Raw genomic sequence first — 20,511 nt, forward strand, 5'->3', positions numbered from 1 at the left:
TGATGAAGTGTTGCCACTAACTCACAAACCACATCCTAAATAAAGATTAGATGGTCAGGTTGAGTTAACTGGTTTCCGTCACTCTTTGTTTTTATTGTTCGGTGTTCGGTTTCAGCATCAAGAGCTTCGACAGAGAAAGCAGCTGTTGTTCCCCATGCTAATGCTGCTGCTGCTGCCTCGCTTCGTGCGTATCTAGGCCTCTGTGTGAATGTCTCAGTGTGTCACCAGCAGTGATTACAAATGTCATTGTTTAATGCCAACACACACTCACATGCAGCGGAGCGAGAGGGGGTGGTAAAAAAAGGGAGTTGGTGTCTTTTACATATATTATTTACGGCAGTGAGCCTTGATGCAACAGAATAGTAAATTAAAGTCATTGTGTTTGTGTTTATAATGATTTTACAGTTTACTTTGCACCTACTGGATGAACTGGCACCAAAACAGTGGTTTTTCTTCCCTGCGCAAGACTGCCAATGAAAACTAAACATGCTCGTATGCTTTACAAACTTTATGAGGAGGAACTCTGTTGCTCTACCCTTTGTCTAAGCGTCGTGTTAGTCTCTTCCTCTTGACTGAAACGCGCTGGAGCGCGTGCCGGAGTTTGGTGCGTAATGGACACCCATCCATCCTTTCTACTCTTGCCTCCTCCTCATTGTTCTCCGTGTTCCTGGCATGCTGGGCTGTCTCCCGAGTCCAGAGAGAGGAGGAGACAAAGCCAGAGATGACAATAAATCGTCTGAGTCACCATCTGAGGGAGAGACAGAGGGAGTGAGAACGACTTCGTGTCCTTTACGCATGTTATGAGCACTTTCAGACACGCTTGTCGTGCGTCCTGGCGCATCCAGTGATTAGAGGTTTCCAAAGTACAGCGGAATAGTAAATGACTATATTTCAGTTTATCCGTGTTTGGAATTAAATGTGGCAGCTTCCCTGTAGTTTTGGAGCAGGTGCTTTTTCCCGCTAACCGTTTGTCTCTCGGTGCATCACTGACAGAAATGTCGGGTCAGAAACCGTCGTTGAAGAGCGACGACTCCGCGCAGAGCCGCTTTCAAGTGGATGTGGTAATGGAGGCATCATCTGCAGCGCCCGGTCCGGCTGCCCCTTCTGCTCCGGCATCCACTGATGGATCCAGACCTCCCGAGGAGTCCAAAGGCCGGTTCAGGGTGGTGGGCTTCATGGATTCGGGCGCGATGGACATTGGACTCCCACCTGATGTCTCCCATGAGCCGGACACGGCAAAAAGCGACTCAGTCAGTCTCCATTCAACTGGCACGGGGCACACTCACATCTCTGACTCCCACTCCAACACCTACTACATGAGGACCTTCGGACACAACACTATAGACGCCGTGCCTAACATTGACTTCTATCGGCAGACAGCCGCGCCATTTGGGGAGAAGTTGACCAGACCGTCGCTGTCGGAGCTACACGACGAACTCGATAAGGTAACAAAAACATTTTTTTTTATTGGCTTCGTTATTAAATGATGCTATTAAATTTGTTATTAAAATAGTTGATCTCAAGTTTCACATCAAACACAACGAAGGCGACAGTAAAGAAAGAGTCACGTTATGGTAAAATCGTCAACTTTAAAAGGCAGTTTAGACGCCGAGAGTTGAAAGGTTATTTCCCAGATTTAAAAACAGAACTAACACGTCACTACGCACTTCCCTGTTCACCGGACACAAGTCAGTTCATTTTTCAGTAAACACAAAAGATTCCCTTCGCTCTTCCCTCTACACAATACCGCTTCTCATGACCCTGCAGGCACCCCCAGCCGCGCTCCCACTCCTTACATACAGTTCAAGGTAACAGACCACCATTGTACAATAACAGTGAGCCAGAACACCAACTGGGCAAAGCACCACCAGGACCTTTAGGCGTGCCTTCATTTAAACAGTGAAAAAACACGAAAATCAGGCATCTCGTAAAGGTGTCGCCCTACTTCCAGTCGTGCTTCTTGTTGAACAAGTTCACTAAAGTACATCCAAAGTTATTGTTTTGGTGATGGAATTGGACAGTCTGACACATCTCTCCAAATTCTCCCAGTCTGGCAGTGGATTGGGATCCAGTGACAGTGAAGGCCACATGAAGTGCTATGTGTCATTTATCATCAAGTCCTCTTTGCCTCTGATTCACTCACATTTTTCGTTTGATTTGTCATAGAAATGAGATGTGTTTTTCTTGATTATATGCGTCAAAAATCATAAATTTCACTGGTTCTAATTTCTGTGGTTAAGCCTATAAAATGCCTTTATGACTGGACTCAAAATCAAACCTGATGGACTAAAGTGCCAAACTGGAGGCACTTTAGGGTGTTTAGTGGAATCGTTCCTTGTATGTGCACATACACAGATATTTAGCCATCTCACAGAATCACCAGGATACACATACACGGACATCAGTTTGTTTGCTTGAGCGAGGCTGTGGATAACTAACTGCTTTGCTGCTGTGGGGGTCATGGAACATGAGATATACTGCACATGAAATGATTTCACTTATTATATAACAAAGCCACAGAAAACTAATTAACACACTATCTTTATCCTTATTGTGGTGAAACGCCACCTTTAAACCAAAGATGTAAGTTTTCCAACCCAGGTAAGTTTAGTTAACTAAACAGTTTTACATTTTCAGATGTCATATTTCAATTTGAATCCACTTAATAAGTAGATAATTAAATAGTAAAATGTTTTAAATCAAATATATATTGAAATAAATAAGATAAGACCACATTTATTCATTGCTTTTATTGCTTTTATTTTTTCCTGTATACTATTGACCAGTCAATCAACTTATTTAACTTCTACCCAGAGTTTCAGATTTTCTGTTAGGATTAGCATTACATAAAGCATATATATATATATTTATCATTTGACTAAAAAACTTCTCTCTCACAAAACTAAGACCACTGACTGTCTAATCAGAACTCAAGAGTCGCAAGTTCTCAACTTTTAAGTGATTGTAATTATCCTTTTGATTGTTAGGCTTCACCTCTGTTCAAGTTTCTGCTTTCCTGACTTGTCTGGATTTTTTTTTCCCATCAGGAGCCCTTTGAGGATGGTCTGGCCAATGGAGAAGAACCATCGGCAGCTGAGGAAGCGGCCGCACTGGCAGCGAAGGAGGCCAAAGGAGGAAGTGTCAAATTTGGTTGGGTTAAAGGAGTCCTGGTTAGTGTTCATGTCATGAATGAAAGCACAAGGTGCACTCTGCTTCTTCTTGTGGTATTTAAATGTGTTGAACTACTTAAACAAAACTGTAAACAGTCAACTTTCTTCCCACAGAGCGGGCAAGAATGAAACACTTTAGTGTCCCATAATTAGACAATCAAATACATAATCTCATCATCTTAAGGTATAAAATGTATTTTCTCTGGTTATATTCCTGTCAGGTTGGATCATTTGAGAATAATTCTAGATTTAGGAAATGTAAACGAACTTCAAAGATCCCTATACAGACAATGAGACACTCACTTCTTCTCTCTATAGCTACAGTAAGCTAAGCTAAAATATTGCAGAAACTGGTTCTGCATAGAGTCTACACAGTGGTGATCAGGGGTGGAAATGTGCTGCCTCTCATCCGAATATTACTGCATCAATGAGAATGCGCTGTATAGAAGTATAGAAGCTTGTCTGTCATATTGCACATGGAAAGCTTGTTATTAAGGTTGGTGCAGGAAGGAAGACAGTAAACTCTACCCGAAAGCAAATGATGTACGACATAAATATAGCATCGTCCTTTTCTCAGGTATTTTTGGCTTTCTTTTTGGCAGCTGTAAGGTTTAATTCAATTCAATTCAGTTTTATTGAATTGAAGCGCCTTGAGGCGACTGTCGTTGTCGCCTCAAGGCGCTTTAAATTGTAAGGTAGACCCTACAATAATACATACAGAGAAAAACCCAACAATCATATGACCTCCATATGAGCAAGCACTTTGGGACAGTGGGAAGGAAAAACTCCCTTTTAACAGGAAGAAACCTCCAGTGGGACCAAGCTCTGGGAGGGGCGGGGCTATCTGCTGCAACCGGTTGGGGTGAGAGAAGGAAGACAGGATAAAGACATGCTGTGGAAGAGACAGAGGTTAATAATGAGTGTGATTGAGTGCAGAGAGGTCGATTAGCACAGAGTGAATGAGAAAGGTGACTGAAGAAGAAATACTCAATGCATCATGGGAATCCCCCCAGCAACCTACACCTGTTGTCTGTCTTTACGTTTTAACTGACTTCTGTTTGTGTGTTGCAGATCCGCTGCATGCTGAATATCTGGGGTGTGATGCTCTTCATCAGAATGTCCTGGATTGTGGGACAGGCTGGAATTGGTGGGTACAAACAATTAGTGACTCAGGGAAATGTGTGACACCCTTCATCACCCAGTGCTCATATGACAGGCTTACATGCAAACAAACGTTGCTTTGCGAGCCATCAGAATATTAAAAAGCTTGTTTGCAGAAAGAAGATGAGCTGAGAGGCTGAACCAAGATAAATGAGGATTGTTTTGAACTGATTCATGTTATTCATGCATGCGTAAGGAGGGAGGCTGCTTTTAAGGTCTGATTTTGTTCAAGCTCCTCTAATAAAGTCTAAGCATAAAATCACAGAGTCTGAAATAAGCAGAAAAGGTCTCTTTTAAATTTAAGTAGAGATAAAAGTATTAAACAGTCCTCCACCCACACAGTAAAACACTTAAATGGAATGCATACTATCTTTAAGTTGTGCATAAAGGTACAGTAGAACCAGCTAGGAAATGGTGTGCTGGCTACACACTGACAAGATTTCAGATCAATTATATTATACATTACTGCTCATTTCTACTGATAAGTCATTAAAAATAGCTCCTCTATGTTTTGCAGACTGCTTATTGACCACATAAGCTCGTGTACAAATATAGCAGGCACTAGCTCTAGCTAGTTAGTGTACTACAATAGTTTTTTCTTAGAACTTTATTTAATCTTACCTGTGATGATGAACTGAATCTAAAAATAAATAAATAAATAACCTGCGAGGAAGCCCATTCGGCCCATATGCATGTTTTATATTTTGTTTTCAACTGTACTGATTTGAACTTGGATAACATTATCGTGTTATTTTATTGAAGACTGCTGATTTTTGCTCAGTTGCCTGTAACTTCACATATTTTTCATGTTTTTGTAAAACAGGACTGACCATTGGTATCATCTTGATGGCCACTGTGGTCACCACCATCACCGGTCTGTCTACATCTGCTATAGCGACCAACGGCTTTGTACGAGGAGGTGAGACCCATATAAGACATTTTACTTTTACAAAAGGTCTTTAACATCTAGAATTTTAAAACTAAACCTACAAATGGACTAGAAACTGCTCAAAATGTATGACAGCAGCAATAATTTATATCACTTAACATCTGAATGTCATGCCATCCAGGAGGAGCATACTATCTGATCTCCAGAAGTCTGGGGCCTGAATTTGGAGGCTCCATCGGTCTTATCTTTGCCTTCGCCAATGCCGTAGCTGTGGCCATGTATGTCGTAGGCTTTGCAGAGACAGTCGTTGAGTTGCTCAATGTAAGAAATGCTCTGGTGTACTTATGGAAATCTCTCTGTGATATGCAAAAGATTCTCATTTCGAATCAACCTGTTAATTGGTTGCAGGACGTTGATGCCTTGATGACTGATGAGCTCAATGACATTCGTATCGTTGGGACTTTGACCATCATCTTGTTGTTGGGAATCTCTGTAGCTGGGATGGAGTGGGAAGCCAAGGTATAATTACAACAATGTCCCGGAAAAAAACGTCAAAACCAAAGGCTTCAGTGAGATTTCAATAAAAGGGCATAAATCATTTGTGTCCTTAAAAATGTTGATTATGTATTTCTCGTCAAAGCTGCTGAGTTAACTTTGGGATTTGGAGCTTTTAAGAAAAAGTCTGCCAGTGTATGTGTTCATTTCTGAATGCAAATCTGCAATCAAACTAAATATAAATTAAAAAAAGAAAAATTTTTGGTGCGTTAGCACCAGAATTAAGCATGTACTTCATTTAGAGGATATAAAGTACTGATACAATTGATATCTGGATCGATCCCTCCACCTCTGCCTCTACCTACCTCTGTATACATTGGTGATTTGAGTCTCTGCACAGACAAAGCAACATACATGTTTGTAACAGGGTGATTTTAACTGAGAAACTGGAGCAAATCTCTCTTCTTTCTTACTCATGTGTTTTCTTCTACTGTCCATCAGGCTCAGATTGTCCTCCTGGTGATTCTGCTGGCAGCCATTGTTAACTTCTTCTTTGGATCCTTCATGCCATCAGAAAGCAAAGAGCCTAAAGGATTTTTCGGATACCGCAGTCAGTCTGCATTCTTGTCATTTCTTCACACGGGGATTAGCATCCTCTAAATTCAGTGTTAGGATTCATGTTGATAATCTATCTTACATAATCTTCTCTCTTGATTCTTCTCTCTTTTAGCGGCCATCCTTTTAGAGAACTTTGGTCCAGAATTCAGAGATGGGGAGACGTTTTTCTCCGTATTTGCCATTTTCTTCCCCGCAGCTACTGGAATTCTGGCTGGAGCCAACATCTCTGGAGACCTAACCGTGGGTTTTTCATCTTTGTACATTTATATAAATTCACGTGATGATTTTGGTCATATGTTGTGACAGTATTGCTTTTTGTTTACACAGTAACCAGATCACACAGAGACTTGTGAGAAAAGAAAACTCACCTTCCAAAGTTTTTTTTTTTTTTTACATAGAATCTTTTTTATTAGTTTATCATTTTTGAGTTTAGTTGTTGCTCATACTTCATGCACCTGATGTTTGAGATGTATAACATAATTCATCCTTTCCAATAAATTAAAAATGTATCCCATTCTCTCTTTAGGATCCTCAGTCTGCAATCCCTAAAGGCACTCTGTTGGCAATCCTCATTACAGGGCTTACCTATGTCGCTGTCGCCATCTCTGCAGGTAGATACACTTTAACAGTTGTGAACCTGAGAGAGAGAGAGAGAGAGAGAGAGAGAGAGAGAGATAGATAGATAGATAGATAGATAGATAGATAGATAGATAGATAGATAGATAGATAGATAGATAGATAGATAGATAGATAGATAGATAGATAGATAGATAGATAGATAGATAGATAGATAGATAGATAGATAGATAGATAGATAGATAGATAGATAGATAGATAGATAGATAGATAGATAGATAGATTGATTGATTGATTGATTGATTGATTTAGAAGTAAAAGCTTTGTATACATGTCACTTTACCGATTACTGATCTACATTTGTGTCCTGGTTGTGCCTCCTGCAGGCTCCTGTATTGTGAGAGATGCAACTGGTGACCACAATGACACAGTGAGCCCCACAGTGAACTGCACCGATGCGGCCTGCACGCTCGGCTATGATTTTTCCATCTGTAAGGAGGGAGGCTGTCCATTTGGCTTGATGAATGACTTCCAGGTAACACTGAAGCAGATGATCTTAACACTACCTGTTTTCTTGGTACTTACTGTGTTGATTGTTCCAAAGATTATGGCGAATATATCACAATTCATAATTCATATCATAATTGTGACAATGACCAGTTTTGAGTTTGAGTATAACTTTGGCATAAAACTGTGTAAAATAAGTTATTTATAAAAGCCTGCTTTGATGTGGGGATACTGCGCGTTTACTTTATGACCACTGTGATAGGAATTATGAGATCTAATCAATTAAGTGCAAGATGCAAGGTGCTTGAATTATAAACAGGATGTCATGTTCCACAAACAGTGGGTTAAATTAGCAAGAAGTTGCATTAATAAAAGACAAAATTGTGCTTTTAGGAGGGAGAGAGGAAAATATATTTTGTTTCTCTTTTGGTTCACGGCCATTAATGACTAAACCTTCATTCATGCGCTATTATCTGTGAGTAAATATCAAAGCTGTTACTATCTGTGTAAGTAGATTTTTTGGCTCCCAGCTGCACATGTGAGACTATTTAAGTTTTTTATTTATTTATTTATTTTTATGATGAGCATCTTTTATGGATCAAGTGTGTGCACACCACTGGGAAGGATCTTAAGATTAAGTTCAAGTAAATGAGAGTCTGGAGCACCACCTGGTGCAGCATCCCTTCTTCCTCTTGTGGCTAAAGGCAGTTTATTTTGACTCAGCTGGATGTTTGGGCTCTTTGCTTAAATGCTAATCAGATGATTGCTTGGTGACGCTGCTAAAGGTCAGGGGCTGAAATTGGTCCGTTTCTTCCTGCTGCTATGAAATATTAAAAGTACTTTATGCTCAACTAGGGTACCGATGATTTCACCCCGGCAGAAAGATGCGTCGGGATACAAGCAGAGAAAAAAGTCAAACTTAATTTGTATAGCACCTTTTCATGCAGGTCAGTCAGATCACTGACAAGCTGTTTATAGGCCGGAGCAAAACTAATTGTAAAAACACCGAAAGTAAAATAAAGTTTCAGTAGACTACAATTACACTACAATGAAAGAAATAAAATAAAAAGAGATTAAATAATATAATACTGGATAAATTGGATTAAAAGGAGAACATCACAGATGAGTACACATAAACAAATACAATTAAACTGTAGTAAGTAAAGCAGAAAACATTAGTAAAGTAAGTAATGTCTAAAGTACAACCAAGCCAGAATAGAACTGCTTTAAATTTACATTTAAAAATTTAGTTCAGTTTTATTTTGCATAGCGCCAACTCACAACAAAAGTTTTGGGGTTTTTTTTTATATAATAAAGAACCTACAAAAGAGAAAACACCAAGATACAAATGACCTCTATGAGCTGCACATGGCAACAGTTGGAAGGAAGAACTCACTTTTAACAGGAAGAGTCCTCCAGCTGAAACAGACTCAGCGAGGGGGAGCAATGTGCCATGACTGGTTAGGGTCTGCAGGGAAAGCAAAGTAAGAAAAGGAGAGCATCAAAAGAAACGATGAGGAAAATGTGTGTTCGCAGCAAGGTGGGTGAGGTGACCAGGACGCCACCACCGTATGGAAATTGATGCTTTCAGCTGATATTAAGACACATTAAGAGATATTTATTGTTTACTTCAGTCAAAAATTCCAGACAATCCTAGGAAGTTGTATTACATAAAGTCGTTCGCACACAGGCAGCTTGACGTGAATTGAATCACCCACTTCTATTGTTTCCAGTGGAAGCCTACACACTGGCGTCAGTGCTGTGTCAGGATGCAAAACTGTCCCATTTCCTGTCGTCCACACACCTCTACAAAAACAGCTGTTTAATCAGACTGACAGCGTTTTTACACATAAATTGTGTGAGCAGTGGGTACTCGAAGACACAGACACACAGGTGAAAGTAGTCAAGACAAGTGAAGACTGAAAGACATAAAGCCAAAAAAGACACAAGTTAAAACTAACTATACACTCAGCAGGACAAGACTGACCGTAAACACAGTAAAGATGAGCATACAGACCAGGAAACACCAGGAGACAAAAAAACAATAATTAAAATTAAAAAACAAATATCACCACAGTCCAACTTCTGTGGAACCAAATCTCTCTGTAGCATAAAGCAACAATCCAAATTCAACAAACTATGATAAATGTATTGATTTTCTTGACTGAGCAATATGATGGCATATATGGCAAGACAACTGAAATCTCTGTATGCGTTTTATGTGGACCAAACTGTATCTCAGAGGACTTTTTGAGACATGCAACAATCTAATCCAAGATATTTTCATTTAATGGATTAAATTAAATGTCAGTAAACTGTCTATGTATATGTTTGACAGTCTGGGTGTCTGCACAGGCACTGGGTGCACATTTCTGCTGTGATTATAACTCGTTTATATAAGTCATACTTAAAAAATGGATGAGCAAGACTGCTGCTCTGACCCTCTTTCACTGTATGTGCATGTAATGTAGATGGCTGGAGTATGTGTGTGTGTGTGTGTGTGTGTGTGTGTGTGTGTGAACAAGAGAGAGAGAGAGAGAGATGAAGCTGTTCTCAAACAAAGTGCAGCAGAAATAATAGCGACTGTTGTTTTGAGTCACAAGGTTCTCGTGGCTCAGTGCTGAATGAGAGCATTGAAAACATCCACCTACACACACACACATACACATACACATGCGCACACAGAGCTCACTGACACTGATAGCGCTGACATGTTGCAGCACTACAGACCGAAGCAGCTGCTCGAGTTTCATTATTACTGTTGTTGAAGGAGAAAAGCAGATCTGAATGAATCTGATCGTCTTTGACCCGATAATGCCTTTGAATCATATTTGCTACATGAGTTTCTGAGACCTCTGTCTCATCAACATGATCAATACTTGCCATAATGTCTAAATGTTATGGACAAAACTCTTTTTTTGTCTAAAATTAACACCCAAGGTATCAATTGCGATACAAAAAAATATAATAAAAATATATCACACACAACATGATATAGCAAAAAAAATTGTGGATTTTGTTATAAGGGTTAATGAACATCTCAGAAAATCTGAATTTTCTGGAAATTTTTTTGATGGGTTTGGTCTTCGACATCATACATTGTTCGTAGGTGACTGTGTAGAGCTGTCCTCCCTCCTTCACTTCCATCAGATATGAAAATATTCTCTCTTGAGATGATTTATACAATCGGCTCCTTTAGGAACAAACTCAGTTGAATGGGTGATGTTTTTGCACCAAATATCTATGTCACTGCTTCATAATGATGCACCTCGTCCTAGTGAGTTGAGTCAGTCCTGCTTCAGAATACACTTTTAAAATCTCAGAGTTGCTTTCTCATGTGCAGAAATGTTCATGTGGATTGTGATTTTCACCAAAAACACACAAAAAACGTTCAGGACCTCCTACCCGACCGTGTAAGAACAAGCTGTTTCCAGCCGTTTTTAGCTAACTTTTGCTACCAGGACCATCTTCTAAGCATTATTTCAACTGTATTAAATAAAATTTCTAATAAAGTCATGACTGAATACAATGGGTGTGAAATTTAAAAACAACATTGGTATTCAGACTTTCAATATAATGTTTCAAATATATCTGTGAAGGTTCTCAGTCATCCAGGTCCTCGTAGTCAAAGGAGCTTACAAAGAAAAGCGTCTGGACTTCTTTAAGTTGCTTGAAGACGTTTCACCTCTCATCCGAGAAGCTTCTTCAGTTCTAAGGTCAAAAGGTGGGGAGTCCCAGATTTAAACCTAGTGGGAGTGACCCCCGCAGAGGGACAAAAGACCCCCTGATGATCCTCTAATCGCCTGAGCCAAGGTGTGAAACTGGGTGTGGGTCCCAATCAGCCAGAGTTTCGGGTGGGTTCATTGTGAAACCTGGCCCCACCTTATCATGCGAATTCCTGAGGTCAGATGGCCCAGGATGTGAGTGGGCGTTAAGGTGTCTGGGGAGGGAACTCAAAACTGGATTATAGATGGCAGGTTTAAATCTGGGACTCCCCACCATTTGATCTTAGAACTATAGAATATTTTTCTTGCAGCAGAAGGGCGGAGGGCACTAAAGTATCAATCAGTTAGGGGTGCTCAACTGAACATATGTGTCACAGTAGTTAATTAAAACTTTAGTAATATAAGTAAAAGTGTTATGACATCATGCGCCAAAAGAAAACTTTCACGAGTTAAAGGCAACAAAGTAACAAAATGCAAAACAAGCATCCACTGATTCTGAGATCTTCTGTGAGGGGTCAGCTATGACCGACAAAACTATATCTGCAGCCTATAACTTGGAAAACATTGTATTATGCAGGTATGCGTGCTTTCATGAACTATAATATTTGTGCTAAAATGGTGGGAAGATTTTTCAGATGTGTTTGATTTTATAGAAAAGTAACTAAAATTCAGAGGGGGACAGTTGTGTCACTTTGCCGTGCACACCTGTCAGAACCTCTGTCCCAGACATATCAATATTATCAGAGCAGAAAAAGCAATATTCAATCTCAAATATCAGAAACCTCAATACTGAACAGAGTTCATTTAGAAGCAAATTTACAGAAAACACCTCTGTGGAAATGGCACACGAGTGACATAAACAGAAGAAACACAGTCACACAGGTGGAATATTGAGTGAACTATTATTATAATAATAATAATAATTAATGAATTATTGAAAATAGAAGAAATTAAGGTCACACTGCACACCATCAATTATCTACAAAAAAATCAGAGACTTTAAAACTCCACTAACATTGGCCAATGTATATAATCTATCTCTCAAAATACCTGAATCATGTGACTTTTTATATACTCTAGATGTTTATTGGTCAGTGTGACTTTTAAAGATGCTCCTATGTCGTGCAGGTTATGAGTCTGGTGTCTTCCTTCGGTCCTCTGATCACCGCGGGGATTTTCTCAGCCACTCTGTCGTCAGCTCTGGCCTCGCTCGTCAGTGCACCCAAAGTCTTCCAGGTCAGAACCATAAAGCTCCAATTTACTTCTGTTTCAGCTGTTTTCTGACTTATTTCCTCATCTGCCTGCTCCTGATTGTTTCAAAGTTGCTTGACGAACCTGCCAACATTACTTCTATATTTATTAAACTGAGTGATTTCTAAGTTAATAAAAGCTGTATTTATTCTAGGCTCTCTGTAAGGACAACATCTATCCTGGACTTAGTGTGTTTGCAAAGGGTTATGGCAGGAACAATGAGCCGCTCCGTGGTTACGTTCTGACCTTCTGCATTGGTCTTGCCTTCATCCTGGTTGGTAAGCTGTTTAAGTAAACCTTCAGCTCCTGCATAAGAAACATAAAGAATAAAAATATCTACAAAAAAAAGTTAAACCTGTCTTTTGTCCACTAGCGGAGTTGAACATCATTGCTCCAATCATCTCCAACTTTTTTCTGGCCTCGTATGCTCTCATCAACTTCTCAGTTTTCCATGCCTCCCTGGCCAGCTCTCCAGGTAATCTGTGGAACTGTAAAGGAATTATGACTAGATTATAGATTATATGAAAATTACCATAGTGTTATGCTGGTATTTCTGAAAGTTTTCTCAATCTTCCTTGTCTTGACTCATCTCTTAATGGCATTTTAGCTAGTATACAAATTGGTGAATGATGTTTATAGTACAAAAAGTTCTTTGTTGTTGTTTTTTCACTGAACTAAACATAATTTCTATTAAAAACATCAAAAGAAATCCCTCTGTTTGGCCTGTTAACATCTGATCTACTCTCGCCCCTCCACTACAGGGTGGCGCCCCAGCTTCAAATACTACAACATGTGGGTATCCCTTGCCGGGGCGATCCTGTGCTGCGTGGTGATGTTTGTCATTAACTGGTGGGCGGCCCTCGTTACGCTGCTCATTGTCCTCGCACTCTACATCTACGTCAGTTACAAGAAACCTGGTAAGAAGACAATGGCACAATATTTTATCCTTTCCAAACTTCTAACAACGACCTGCTCGCCAATATGAAGCTCTGGGTCAGGTACTTCCAGCTGATTTCACACGGCACCATTTAGTGGCCGTTTCTTTAATGGCTACTAAATGCTGGGTGTCACCAAAGAACATCTAAATACTCAACACCTCCCATTCTCTGGATGTCTGACTTCTTGAGAGAATGAATGCACTGGTGTCATCCTCCAGTCACTGGGAAATTAAATAAAAATAGAGCAACTGCAGCAAAAAATAATAAATAAATAAATACAAATAAATAAAAAAAATGCATGGTACTGATACCTGAGCTCAGGACGGCGGACATATTTAATGTATGTAACTCTTAGTTGTGCCCATTCTTTACTTGAGCGTTTCCATGTTTATCCACTTTAAACTTTTGCTCCAGTAGGAATTTTTTGGCTTTTTAATCAATATGTTTGATTTCTCCCAACATTTTAAAAGAGATCTGTGTGTTAATTTAAACGGTGCAATGAACAGAATAATAATCATAATCTTATAAATGAAAGTTTTCTGGCCTACTTCAGTTTTGACTCTGTATAGGTTCTGCATCTTGGCTTTTACGAGCTATCTGAGGAATTCAAGCAGCTCATGGAAAACAAACTAAATATAATCACTTAATAAACTGTGATGTATTATTTAAAACATATAATGCAAAGCAGTTAACATTAGTCCCACCTGCACGACCTGCAACAATACTTACTGTATTAACATATTAATATTGCATATACTGTATTATCCACTTTTACTTTCTTTAATGTTTATCTTGCTTTATCTAATTACAAATTCATCTTTTATATGCTGCAATTAATAATAACGACCATGATGATGATGATGATGACTATCATTATTATATTGTGGATAATTGAACTCCATGAGCTGACCAATCTACTCAAATTCAAACTGCTGTTTCCTCTAGATGTGAACTGGGGTTCATCCACTCAGGCTCTGATCTACAACCAGGCTCTGACTCACTGCCTGAACCTCACCGGAGTCGAGGACCACGTTAAAAACTTCAGGTCAGCATGAAGCTTTGAGTGGAGCTGAACTCATGGACTAAAAGTGACTGAAACAAAAACCAAACCCTACCTTTAACTCTAGACATGCTTAATTCTCGGCACTCGTTACCAACACAAAGGCATTCAGTAGTAACAGTGGAAACTTGGCTCTAACTGAATTTAAATGATCAAAATGTAATCCAATTTTAAAAGTAATTATTTAAACCAAAATAACCTGACTTCTTGTTTTAAAACTACCATAACTTGACCTTCTGTATAAAATGTATATTGACAGGCCGCAGTGTTTGGTGTTGGCGGGTTATCCAAACGCTCGACCCGCTCTGCTTCAGTTGGTGAATTCTTTCACCAAGAACGTCAGCCTCATGGTCTCCGGCCACGTCAGAACTGTACGTACCAAATGTCGCCTGTTAGGTCTGCATGTTACGCTTTCTTTCACACGGCTGAAACGTTTTGTGCTTCATCTCCTCCCACTCCTGCTCCAGGTGTCCCGTCGGTCGAACTTTAGGGAGCTATATCAGGATTATGCCCGCTGTCAGCGCTACCTCAACAAAAAACGCATCAAGGCTTTTTATGCTCCTGTTTTTTCAGACAACTTGAGGCACGGAGCTCAGTTACTCCTGCAGGTACAGAAGAAGCCTTCTTTTTGCACCCTTCATCTTATATTAAAGTCACCATTTACAAATATGTGTTTCCTCCCCATGCTAGGCTGTTGGTTTAGGTCGTCTGAAACCCAACACGCTGGTCATGGGTTTCAAGAACAACTGGAGTGATGGAAACATGAGAGATGTGGAGAATTACATCAACACTATACAGTAAGGGCTAATGCGTCTTTTTAAAGAGCTACCAACAACCAATTTTACAATCATACTGTTTTTTGTAGTGCTGTTATCATTAATTGTGTTAAAATGACGTTAACGCCATGTAGGCTCTCTCTATCAGATTGTAATGTTAAAAGTTAAGGTTAAAAAAGTGGACTAATCTTTGTCTTTGATGCAATTTTGCAGCTGAGGTTCTGCATCACACTTGGAGTCATTTTTGTATAGCGTTTCATTTATTTATTTATTTTTAATTCCAGTGATGCCTTCGACCTTTTGTTCGGTGTGGTAATCCTGCGGCTGCAGGAAGGACTGGATATTTCTCACATCCAGGGACAAGGTACGTCTGTCTTTTTCTTCATATCCATCACTTTGTCTACCTTCTGTTTATACTGTGTTTGTACTCCTGCAGACGAACTGCTATCATCCCATGAGAAGCCTCCAGTCATCACTAAGGATGTGTTGATTTCTGTCATTCCGGCTAAAGACTCAGATTCTGACTCCTGTCCTTCAAAAACCACCAGCAACCAGAGCAGCCCGCTCATCACGAGAGGTAAACAGTGAGGAAGAATTAAAATTATACCTCAGCTTAGCCTATTGCTCTAATGTTTACTTTTTATACAACTCTCACTGTCACAGGACTTGTTGTTCTTATATTTTATTCAAGTATTTCCATTTTAAGGCAGCTCATCGTTAGCGGTGAACAAAAAGGAAGAAATTAAATTGATCTCTTTTTCTTTTCTAGCCATGTGCTATGCTATGGAAATTATTTAAAATCAGCAATGATTGAAATTGACTGACTTCTCGTCCAAAAAACATTTGGCACAATCCCTGCACAGTCTCACGGCTAAGCTTGTGAAATATTCCATTGATTTATGTTTCTAGCATTTTTTTAGCAGCAAAAGTATATAAAGAATTAATTATTTGAACAGCTAAGGCTCTGTTTTACTATACTGTACTGTTGTGAACCCTGGTGATACAGCTCAGGAGCTTTTGTGTTTCTTTGACTTTACCTCGTCTTGTGCTCTTCCATGTGACGTGGCCTACCAGAGACCAAGTCTCCTCTGAGCCTGACCGACCAGCGTCTGTTGGAGAGCAGTCAGCAGTTTAAGAAGAAACAGGGCAAAGGAACCATTGATGTTTGGTGGCTCTTTGATGATGGAGGTTAGTGTTCTCATTGTTATATGAAAATAAAAACATATCTGGTGAACTGACTTTGGGTCCTATGATTCTGTCAAAAAGTCTAAAGATAGCTAACTGTTGGTTGTGCTTTTCGATTCATACGTGTCACTGTCGTAAAAAGTAAGGTGAAAAATGAATAGACTTAAAAAACATTCAAATCTGTGGTTCCCTGATCTACACAGCAAAATCTCCAGTGTTAAATTAACACTGGAGATTTTGCTGTGTATACTGGAAAACAGATTTTTGTTCAGTTTGGGGTTTTTAATGACCTGTATAATCTCTGATGTGTTGGTTTGCAGGCCTGACTCTGCTGATCCCCTACTTGCTGACCAACAGGAGTAAGTGGGGCGACTGCAGGATCCGCGTGTTCATCGGCGGAAAGATTAACCGCATCGACCACGACCGCCGAGCGTGAGTCAACAGCTGCTTATCCACCTATGCCAAGCAATAAACTTTACTTTACTACAAACTTGACTTTATATCCACATACATTTATTATTGTGTTTTTGTTTTTGTGTCACGTCAGGATGGCCACGCTGCTCAGCAGGTTCAGAATCGACTTCTCTGACATAAACGTCCTCGGTGACATCAACACCAAACCCAAGAAACACAAGTAAGTCCTCTGAAACTTCCTGAGCTCAGCAGCTTGATCACTATGGATTTGCACTAAACACTATTGTTTTTAATGTCTTTAGCGTCTGTGTTACATGTGTAAATTGCTTACAAAGTGTTGGAAAGCCAAAGTCAAAAGGTGAATGATTTGTTCATGAATCCTCTTTTTTAATTTATCGATTACTTGATGACTGTGAAAGTCAACATGTAGAAAGTTTGTAATACTAAAAGTTTAAGTGCTTTGAAATATTTTTTTAAATGTTCTTTAGAATGAAGCATCATGTGGGGAGGATGAAACTGATAGCGCTACTCTAAAAACCTAATGTATGTGTTTTGTTTTTACAGTAAGCTGACCTTTAAGGAGCTGATCGAGCCGTACAGGCTGAAGGAAGACGACATGGAGCAGGAGGCTGCTGAGAGGCTGAAGGCCCAGGAGCCCTGGAGGATCACTGACAACGAACTGGAGCTCTACAAGGCCAAGGTCTGCCCTCATGTTGCAGACACACTCAGACCAATCACAGTGCTCTGTTCAAGTGGTTTATGTAACTATACTGTGTGTTACTTTCAGACCAATCGTCAGATCAGACTGAACGAGCTGCTGAAGGAACACTCCAGCACTGCCAAACTCATCGTCATGTAAGAACTTCGTAATAACTTTGTCATCATCGTGTCATCATTTGTTTTAATTTACAGACAAACTCGCATTTAAAAAACCTGGTTAACCCGGCTGCTCATTTCCATGAATCAGGTGTTTCTGTGTGAGCTTGCATCTTCTCCCTGTGCCTGTGTGGGTTCCCTCTGGGTACTCCAGCTTCTTCCCACACTCTAAATACATGCGTGTCATGTTAACTGGTGATTCTAAATACACCGTGGGTGTGAATATGAGCATACAGCTGTCTGTGTTGAAGTGGTGACTTGTCCAGTGTCCAGTGTGCACAACAGTGTCTTTGGATCCTGGAATACTCACTACCAAAACAATCATTAATTGACAAAATAATGCATGACAAGCCAATCACTGCTTGTATGGACACCACTTTCTGCAAAATGAAATAAAACCATAAGAGGCCAGATTAAATTCTTATAACAATGAAAAAGAACACCAGTGAACTTACAAAAGCTTTGGACATTTAGCAAATGCACCAGGGGGATGTTAAAGAAGAACAATCTCCAGGAGAAAGCCATAAGTTCCAAGTTCAACCATAAAGAGAAGACGCCAATGACAGAAAATACAGAGGATTCACCACAACCATTTATCAAACTCAAGAACAACAAGTTAAACTTCACCGAAAAAACCTTCACCAATTCTGAAGCAGCATTCTATCTGTTCAAGTCAACCTGTAACAAAGCGACAACAGTGTGGAGAAGTCCTGGAACCATGTTTTATGCTTCGGAGCCGAAGCATAAAACATCAGCAGCAGCAGAGCTGGTGTGACGCAAGGGCATGCTTGGCTTCCATCCATGTGTGCAGCAGATTGTGAAACATGTTCCATCACAGTATTAAAAAAGGCATTTTATATGTGATTGTGTTAACTTGTCCAACTAAACTGGAACCCAAAAAACAGTTAGCTATCCCGCGGATTTAAAGTTGAGAGTCTGAAATTTTGACTATATCTTAAACTTTGATACTGAAGAAATCTTAAGACACTGATGAACTTCAGAAGCATTAAAGTGGATGATCCATAATGCTCTGAGCTCCAGAATTTATAGTTAATATTTTATAAGCTGTTCACGGTTAATTCAGTGCAGTTAATTGAAAAACAAGCAAATATAGTTAAAATAATGAGACATAAAGTGTGACTCATCACAGCTGTTACATATAAAGTAAATTAGACCTCTCACATTGAACTTAACACGTCAAAATAATTTGACCTTTAAGCTTACATATTAATTTAATGACATTAACTGCTCATAACTCATAATTACAAGATCATGCAGTCTTCTTTCTAACGCTGCTCTGGGTTTGATTTTGATATATATAAATATCATAAAGATTAAATTTTTCTTTCTCTCTCTGTGTGCGGCTAGGAGCATGCCTTTGGCAAGAAAGGGCACAGTGTCGAGCGCCCTCTACATGTGCTGGCTGGAAACTCTGTCCAAAGACCTCCCACCACTGCTGCTGGTGCGAGGAAACCACCAGAGCGTCCTCACCTTTTACTCCTAACACACACACACACACACACACACACACACACACACACACACACACACACACACACACACAGAGTCATATACCTACTCTGCTCACGCACAAACATACAGTGTGTCCTGCTCTCCATATTTATTACAGTATGAGAAAGCCTCCGTCTGCACAAAAACAGAAACGTCGTCGTGCTTTAAGCTTGTGAAACTGTCCAGCTGTGAAGGGAAAAATTATTAGGACTAATATCTTTTTCCACTTGTCTTAAATCGATTGTTTTTAACATGTTAATTAAACTCAGTCAACAGATTTGACCATAACACTAACAGGTTGCTTGTTCCGTTTCCTCTGTGAGTTTTATGTGAATGAGAGTAACTACAGGTAAATTCATGTAAAAGTTTATTTATAAGGATAAAAGTTTGGATTTGAGAATGTAAGCTTCTGTGATTATAAAATGACGTTTTTATGGTTTTTCCCCACTGGGTTCACAAAGACAGATGCTCCATCTTTGTTAACTTTATTTTGTACTTTATTTTAATAAAGGATTAACTAAAACATATGCTTTATTGAAGTTTGGTTTTTGTCAGCTTTATTCCTGTTCCTGTATTAGTGAAGTACTTAAAGTCAAAATCAGAAAATAATCTCATCCTCAGCAATGTAACTTTAATCTGATGACACAATTCTTTAGTGAAGGGCTGAAAAAAACAATTCACATAAACTCTTTTTTATTTGTATGAACTCCGTAAGATAGTGGCATTAGAGTAGAACAATGACATATACACTCAATAGCCACTTTATTAAGTATACCTTGCTAGTTGGACCAGCTTTCGACTTCAGAACGATCTTCATTTTTCATGACATAGATTTAACAAGATGATGAAAACAATCCTCAGAGAATTTTGTCCATGTTGACATGATCGCTTCACATTTGTCAGCTGCACATCCATGATGAGAATATCCTGTCCCAGCCATCAGAAGAGAAGCATACTGTGGTTATAATGGGATGGACATGGTCAGTGACAATACCTGATGCTTTCATGCTGTTTACACCAAATTGTTCATTTTAATTATAGCCTCAGTTTTCTGTTCTGGAAGCAGGACATTGTGTTGTGTATTCAGAGATGCTCTTCTGCATAACTTCTTTTGTAATGACTGGTTATTTAAATTATTGTTTCCTTCCTATTTTCACACAGAAAACTGATGGCTACTTTCTGATGATTATTGGGAACCTTTCTGTTTCTAAAAAGTCAAATCAGTCTCTCTGACACCAGCAACTATGCAATGTTCAAACTCATTTTAATTACCTTTCAGTGAGATTCTGATGCTCAGTTTGAACTTCAAAGGGTCAACTTATCAATGGCATTATGCCTAATTGCAACAGATTTCTTCT

The 20,511-nt window shown here is 39.4% G+C and overlaps 1 protein-coding gene across 1 annotated transcript; it reads left to right on the top strand.

Moving 5' to 3' along the window:
• Positions 1-495: 495 nt before the first annotated feature.
• On the top strand, positions 496-19,680 carry slc12a2l (solute carrier family 12 member 2-like). The gene is made up of 26 exons (XM_085476306.1): positions 496-1,445; positions 3,048-3,170; positions 4,242-4,317; positions 5,155-5,250; positions 5,402-5,541; positions 5,629-5,739; positions 6,217-6,325; positions 6,446-6,573; positions 6,860-6,944; positions 7,296-7,444; positions 12,270-12,377; positions 12,547-12,670; positions 12,766-12,867; positions 13,154-13,309; positions 14,276-14,375; positions 14,650-14,761; positions 14,858-14,998; positions 15,081-15,187; positions 15,451-15,530; positions 15,603-15,743; positions 16,241-16,354; positions 16,672-16,783; positions 16,899-16,985; positions 17,330-17,465; positions 17,553-17,620; positions 19,010-19,680. Exons 1-26 carry the CDS (start codon positions 996-998, stop codon positions 19,143-19,145), a joined length of 3,291 nt encoding a protein of 1,096 aa, XP_085332432.1. The 5' UTR covers positions 496-995; the 3' UTR covers positions 19,146-19,680.
• The last annotated feature ends 831 nt before the right edge of the window (positions 19,681-20,511 follow it).

This window comes from Copadichromis virginalis, linkage group LG12 (assembly GCF_057382275.1).
Source record: "Copadichromis virginalis isolate Kocher_CV1m ecotype Utaka linkage group LG12, C_Virginalis_male_GT1.1, whole genome shotgun sequence".
Lineage (NCBI taxonomy): Eukaryota > Metazoa > Chordata > Actinopteri > Cichliformes > Cichlidae > Copadichromis > Copadichromis virginalis.